Below are 7,725 nucleotides of genomic sequence, written 5' to 3'. Positions count from 1 at the left end.
GCAGACAATGAAAAAAAAATCCTGCTATACAATGATATAAGACCTGCTCTCAGCTGCTAATGTTCAGAATAAGGTTCTTTAAGAAATGTAGCGAGGTCCCTATGGGGGAGAGGAGAGACAATTAGTAAACAGTTCCTGAGACTTCATAAGCACTGTAACAAAACAAAACAAAACAAAACTTGAACTAAGCAAATATCCAGAAGACAGCTGGGATGATCTTACAAGAATTGTGGCCATAGTCAGGATAGCAGGAGGCAAAGCTAAGAAAATAAGGGGTGGGAATAAGGAATGAAGGTGTAGGGACAGAAAAAAAGCAGGAACAGGATATGTTTTAGCTTGACTAGTGCTGGGAGGGACAAGGGCTTGAAATAAAGATCAACCTGTTTGCTTTTCTTTTAGACACTGACAGTGCTTTTTATGGGGTGGAATTTCTGCCAGAAAATCTCGGAGAGGCTCCAAACGAAACAGAAATGAGGGTGAATGAGAAATATTCATCTCTACCTGCTGAGGAGAAGGGGATTCACATTATCAACATCCGAGCTATTGAAGACATAGGATATGTCCAGCATGAAAGTACAGTAAGTAGAGGGGTTATTGGATGATAACATCTGGGTTTAGTGGCATGGAATCTGGTTGTTTTTATTAAAACATAGCTCTAATAGGTAAAGCTCAGATCTTGATCATCTCAGAATCCCTAGCCCCCCTCCATAAAACAAAGTTGCACATACAGGGTTGAGGTTAGATGATGTGCTCTTTGCACTTTTCCTTGTAAAATGAGATAAATTACTAGCTCTAAATACATAGGTAAACTAGAGGGTAAGGATTGATCTAAAGTATATAAAGGGTTGCTTATTCCTGGTTTAAACAAACCAGTGAACAAAGCTATGGGAGCCTTTCAAATCTATTTGGCTATATCAAAAAGAGATTATAAATGTCTTCATTTTTTTAAAATCCCAAATCTATGCATATCCATTTGCACTGGACTGATATATTGATAACCCATAGTGTACTATGGGGTCCTGTTTTCTGAAAACATAAACACTAGTGAAAATGCTTTCTAAAATGTTTTTAAAACTTAAAAACACCTAAACTGACTTGTAAATGGTTGATATAGATGGAGATATGTTTAGTACTTAGCACTGGCATAAGTATCTAAAAAGTCAGAATGTATGTGTTCAGGTAAGGAAGGGAATTGAAGCTGAGAAAGGGAATACTAATCTTACTTAACAGAAAAAACTAGAAATACAATAGTCTTTCTCCATTATTGAAAATGATAGCACCATTTATTTCAAAGTGGTTATGCTGATTCATGCCAAACAAGAAATATTTTTTCAACCTGAATTTCACCAGCTTACAAGAATTGCACTATTATTTCTTCAAAGCAGGACTAGCAAACTTACTAAAATCTTTCCACCTTGGCAGGTCACCTATGGTTTTTGAGATGACCTTATATTTTAGTAATTTTACTGAGGCCAAGTCTATGGACTCCTTAAGATGGTTAAGCCAGAATGCTTTACTGTGTTCTCATTAAGAGTCCTTGTGGAGTTCAGGATCTCAACATATGTGATATCTTAACCTAGATTTGTGTTTATCAGGTATATGGAGGAAGAAGGAATGGTGTTTGGCTCTGTTTCATAGTCTCTGATTTCAGCAATTTTGAAAATAAGCTAGATTTTCTGCAGGGCTTAAAAATGTGAAGTGAGCCTGTGTGGAGCTTAAATTCCAGGCTGAGTCCTTGCAGGACTTATAGGCTCTATAGAGGATCAGGCAGAAATGAGAAGCTCTGTAAGGTTGGGTTCACTTGGGACAGACAAAGGAAGGAAGGGCATTTTTGTGTCCCTTTGAGCATTGGCACAGCTCCTGCACTCCTGTGGAACCATGGCCAACTCCATTCTTTGGAACCTCACTGCTGTTCCCATTTGTTTCAGGGTCCTGATGCACCTTCCTTGCCTTTGCGAGCTTTGGTGCATCTCTAAACCTCATCAAATAACTAGTGAATGATTCCAAGATTAAAGCATTTGCACCCAGATAACAGAACACATTTTATCACTAAAGTAACATTTTCATAAAAGTTCTCCTCTAGACAGTGATGGCATGTGAAAACCATAAAGAAAGATCATTTTTCTGTTTCGTTAAGCATGCTAGAATGTGTCCAAAAGTTTCAGTAGGGAAAGCTGTTACTGGCTTACCTAGGGAAAGACTCCTGTCTCAAGATTAAATAAAAAAGAATTAGAATACAAATGAGATTTCCAAATGACGAGTCCAAATTCCGAAAGAAGCTGTAGTCCTCCTCATTACGTTCAAGGCTAGATTGGTTTTTAGTGTAATTCATTTCTTTTCTGGTGCTAATGGCTCCAAGGGAAAAAAGGAAAAGCACCTTCTATATCAACTTTCATATCCTCTATCACAGCGGTGGCAGGGGAGTTCATAAAAAGGGATTGCCATGTCTCTGCTGATTTTTAGATGGTACATTAGGAGTTGTAAGCAAGTAGTATACTTGCACTAACCTGCTAGAACTATCTGCTTAGTCTAAAACAGGGCAGACCACAGAATCATGGTGCTGCAAGTGGAACCCTGGTGGCATTCCCAGTCTAGTCCTTTTTTTTTTAAACTGTAATTACGAATACAGCACTTCCAGGGCTGTCCTGAAGCCAAGTATCCCAGAAAGTACTCCTAAGCCCAAGCCTTGATGCTGAGTTACCCCAGAAAACCCTATTCACTTCAGTAGGATTACCAGGTGCTCAGAACTTGACGTGATCAAGACCTGAGCTTTACCTATTAGAGCTATATTTTAATAAAGAATTCATCATTGAAGCCCCACTTCTCAAAGTGAAAAGAGAATGGTGGTCCTAACAGAAGCATTAAAGTTCCTAGATTTTACTGAGGGTGATCAGTTGTTTTAAACAGATTTGACATCATGAAGACTGAATTACATTATGTCCCTTAATATTTTGCTGCCACAAAAATCTACATGTCCATTTTAAGGGCGCAATTCAATCAGAATGATGTTCTTGATGAATCGCTTAAGTCTACCAATGTATTCTTAGTGATGTAGAGCATGAGACTAATAGTTAATAATAATACTTCTGTTCTTTGTAGTGTCAAAGGGCCAACCAAGAATAGAGGCTTATTCTGTTAAGCACTGTACAGACACAGAGTAGTACATAGTCTGTGGACCCAAAGACCTGAACATCTAAACAGACAAAACAGACACAAGCAGGAAAAAGGTTATCACACAGAGTGAAAAAGTGAAATGGCAGAAAATGCCAATTTTGTTTGTACAGGCTTGGGGCTTAGTTAAGGGGGGCACGCTAAATGGAAAAATGAGTGAAGGGGGGCACTAAAGGGAAGAGAGAGTTCTGGGGCACGGACAATGAAGAAAAGGCTGAGAGGAGCATGATTGGAGTGAGACCAGGATTAATGGGCTCTTAAGGGGTGCAGAGTAGGCACAAGGTAAGCAAACAACCAATCAGAACAGGACCGAGAAAGTTCAGTCAGAACTGTAGACAGTAGATTAATTATCCTATACAAGACATATGTCCTAAAATAAGTAAAGATTAAATTTATACCTTAATATTTTAATTGTGTTGTTATTTGCTCACAGAAGAGTAGGGCCTTTGACCTGACTACTGTAAATCTGGCTCCCTCTTCAAAGTACTTTCTCACCCTTCTAACTCGAGTGAATATGTTTTATTGCCTAAAGTGAATATTGTCCAAGTAAAAGTCTCCCCAGGCTTTGGCTCTTAAATATACAAAAACATGGGAGCAGATGTGCACGTAAGGCACTCGTTGACAGTAAGGACAATACGGAGCTAAAAACTTTACAGAGTTCTGAAGTTATAATTCTGGAGTCTTGTAAGTGTGGAAATACCACTGGGTTGGTATTACTAAAAAGAGACATACACTGGACACTCATGATAAGGCCTAAATATGTGGAAAGAAGGGCCTTTTCTAGGCTCAAAGTGAGAAGAGAAGATAATGTTTAAACTCAGGCTACCCCATCCAACTGAAATCAGTTGGCTTTTAGCAGATATTACATGTATCCTGTATGACGTTATTTTGATCAGGTTCTAACATAAAGTTAGTTCTCATGCAGGCTGTAATATATATTTAGCTTCTTCCATCAGTGGGTATCATATCTGGCCTTTCTTTAAGAGGAAAAATGTTTTCCTGTGTATGCTTTAATCCACAGCTGTATGTACAGCAAACAGTAGATGCACCTGTCACAGTTGGACTGTAGCCTGTTTGATTTGCGACTGATGGACAGTTCCTGCCATTTGCCCCAGCAGTTCATTGCCAGTGAATGCATGTGGGGAATTAATTCCAAGTCTTCCTGAAAAATTAAAAGCCATGAATTGTGTGTGACCTCAGTCTCTGTTGCGTCATAGCTACAACTAGCATTTGTTATGAAAATAAGTAAATCTATTGGTCAGCTTCCCTCTTCAAAATTCTGTGTGCGCATTAAGGGCAGATTTTGGCATCTTGTTTGAAAAGCTCTGAATAAATAACAAGTTACTTCCGTGTCTTATAGTATTGCTGCTTCCATATTTGCCTGGTAGCAAGAAATATTTTTAACTGGATGTGCAGTTTCAGGCATGGTGCTTCCCGTGTCTTGCAACACTGAAAGCATAGATAGCTTTTAATGAATAATGCATAATTCCAAGTCTGGAGTGAATATTTCTACTACCAGCAAATTTTAGTGAGACTTGGACTTTACATGAGGGAGCAAAAATCATGAATTAAGTAAAGACTGAACCCAGTTCTCTGGCCACAGTCCACTTGCCGTTTTTGACTGAACTATAGGACCATCTGGCTCCCTTCAGTCTCTGTCTAAACTGATCTCATTTTTCAGATGATGCAAACTTGCAGCTATAGATAAGAGAAGCGAGAAATGTTTGCACATGATATTAATCTATTGGTCAGAATTAAAACACAGATGTCATGGGAAGAAAGGACAGATGATCTTAGTGGTAATTAACCCACAAAGGGGAAAACCAAACCCATCACATAGCTGGCTTATGAATCTGGGGGTTGGTAATTAGATTAAATCCCAGGCATGTTATCTATCTATTTCTGGGCAATAGAACCTCAGCAGATCAATCAGCAAAACTACAGGTGTTAACTTGCAAAATTCTTCCTAGTAAGTTGTATGGGAGGGCTTCCCTCATGCTCCAGGGTATTTGAAAATAGGATGTTCTTTTCCCTATGTAAGAAGGAACACTTTATCTGAATTTGAGGTTGGCTTTATTTAATGTTTGGTCCATTTGGTATCCATGTCAGCAAGGGTATTAATAACACTTCTTATTCTTTTTTCTTTTTTTCTCTCCCTCTTTTCTCCACCTCTCATTTACAGTTATTAAACTCGCTGTCTAGAGATCCAGATGCCAACTGCAAATATGGGCTCTATTTTAGAGATGGCAAGAGGAAAGTGGATTATATCTTGGTTTACCATTACAAGAAATCCTCTATGGGCAGAACACGCACTAAACTAATTCATCACAATGATGCAAGTGCTCAAAACACCAAGCGGGATCATCCACTTCCTGGGAAGGGAGTGAACCTTGACATGGGAGAAAGTGAGCCACAGATGGACTACCATGAAGATGACAAGAGATTCCGTAGAGAGGAGTATGAGAGCAACCTCATTGAGGCGGGTCTGGAACTGGAAAGAGATGAAGATGTAATTAACCTTTTCAGCTTCTTAAGAGTAACATAACAAGTGAGGGCCAAATATTAAGACATAGTGGGCACATCTACACAAGACGCTAGGTTGCTGTAGCAATGTGCTATGGTGATGTAGCATTAGCAGGCACAAACCGTGATGCCGCAGCTATGTCACCATAGCAATGCGTTCCCTCACTATAGTGCATTACTGCAGCAATTTAGCAGCTAAAAGTAACCATGTGCCACCAGCATGGCACAGTACAGGCTGTTACTGCACCATCATTTAGTGCTTCTGAAAGGAAATACTAAATGACAGCACAGTAGCAACGGTACCGTAGGGCGACGTGTAGATGTGCCCACTGAGAATCTGACTCCAGTGAAAGGTACAGGTATTCGGTGTCTGAGGAATCTGGCCTTTAGTATACATAGTGCCACTGATGTCAGCCACAACACACGCAACTGGATCAGGGTTATACTGTGGTTAATATCACACTGGTATGCAGCTCAGTTACTGAAGCAACATGTTTGTTTATTCTTAACTTTAATTCATTTATACTTCTTTTTTCAGGAACAAACATGACATCTAGGCTTCTGATAGTATTTCCATGATCCAGAAAATAAAGTACCTTGGGCATGTCTACACATTCATTAATGTACCATAGTAACTGTGCATTCAGTTTAGTTCTTGTATAGTCAAGTATTAAATCAAAAAGGAGCACACCTTTTTAGTGACACTACTGTGCAGTAGCCTAATAATACTGCACAGTAGTGTATTAGCACTGTTTGTGCTGTGATGCACTACTGTGCAGTATTATTGGTTTACTGAGCAGTTAGCATCTTGTGTAGATGTGGCCTTACTGAACATTAAGTAAAAGTAAAGCTGGAATATAGCTAAAACTGTCTTACCTAACATTTTTATGTATATGAATGGATAGCTTGCATTTTTCCATACATATACTGGAAATGTGTAATTCCTATAGCTTCCATAGCATTAGACTGCTTCAAAAAAGGAAAAAGAAACATGTTGTGAAATAATTAAGCACAGTAGTGCTGTGTTTTATAGTATGGAAGGGATAAAACCCCAAAATGGGACTAGGGAAAGGCCAATGGAGCAGTAATTCACACACTCTCCCTTAGTCTATGCAAGTTCCTCCACAAAAAGCTAATGAGTTTTGTGGATTTTAGGTGCTGGGCAGTAGACTGAGTAAAAATAGGTAGAGTTCCTTTATATATCATTCTCTCAAGAAAACACTACCGAGAAATTCCCAAATAAGACCCACAAAGACCTGCCCCTAATTGACTGCACCCTAGAAAGGTGGAGATGTTAAGACTTAAGGTGGCAAAGAGTCAATAGTGGCAAGGTTCCTGAAGATGGCAGAGTGTTGAAGGAAGAGAAAAGACAGAAAAGTAGCACAGAGGCTCTGTACATGTCTTGGACATTTCTGCAGATGATAAAGTTGTCCAGCTCTCATACTGGGGAGCTCTTTCACCTACCCAAGCCTACAAAACCTTCTCCCTCTTCCTCAGAAAACTCTTAAGAGTTCAAACACCTGAAGATTTTCCCCCATTTCCCTCATCCTATGGCTTTTTTCTAACCATTTCTTTTTTCTTCTCCCCTTCTGTTAAAATTGTAACCAACAAAAAAGTTAAGGTGGGTAGAAAAGAAAAAGAGGGGTTGATCAATGTCAGTCCTAAGAGACAATGTATATCAACATTGTAACATTTAACACACCTTGCAGTTGAGCTTATACACCATATAGTACTGAGTATGTTTTTAAAACATGCTCTCCACCCCAGGGTGTTGAGGGAGCTAGCTGGGGTTATTGCAGGGCCCCTGGCACGGCTCTATGAGCGATCGTGGTGCTTGGGCCAGGTGCCAGATGATTGGAAGGTAGCAAATGTGGTCCCCATCTTCAAGAAAGGGAAGAGGGAGGACCCGGGCAACTATAGGCCCGTCAGTCTTACCTCAATCCTGGGGAAACTCTTTGAGAAGATCATCAAGGAGCACATTTGTGATGGGCCGGCATCAGAAATGATGCTCAGGGGCAATCAGCATGGATT

The 7,725-nt window shown here is 39.7% G+C and overlaps 1 protein-coding gene across 4 annotated transcripts in view; it reads left to right on the top strand.

Annotated features, from left to right (window-relative positions):
- Positions 1 to 7,725, top strand: part of ANO1 (anoctamin 1) — a 166,334-nt gene that overhangs the window by 67,815 nt on the left and 90,794 nt on the right. For all 4 annotated transcript variants that reach the window (XM_019519443.1, XM_019519440.1, XM_019519441.1 and 1 more), the window contains exons 2-3: positions 400 to 578; positions 5,354 to 5,680. In XM_019519443.1, coding sequence (XP_019374988.1) covers positions 400 to 578; positions 5,354 to 5,680 — 506 coding nt within the window. The remainder of the gene's footprint in view (positions 1 to 399; positions 579 to 5,353; positions 5,681 to 7,725) is intronic.

This window comes from Gavialis gangeticus, unplaced genomic scaffold (assembly GCF_001723915.1).
Source record: "Gavialis gangeticus isolate Ggan-Ray unplaced genomic scaffold, GavGan_comp1, whole genome shotgun sequence".
In the NCBI taxonomy this organism is placed as follows: domain Eukaryota; kingdom Metazoa; phylum Chordata; order Crocodylia; family Gavialidae; genus Gavialis; species Gavialis gangeticus.
Note: the sequence above shows the minus strand (reverse complement) of the source record. Positions and strands in the feature narration are given on the sequence as shown.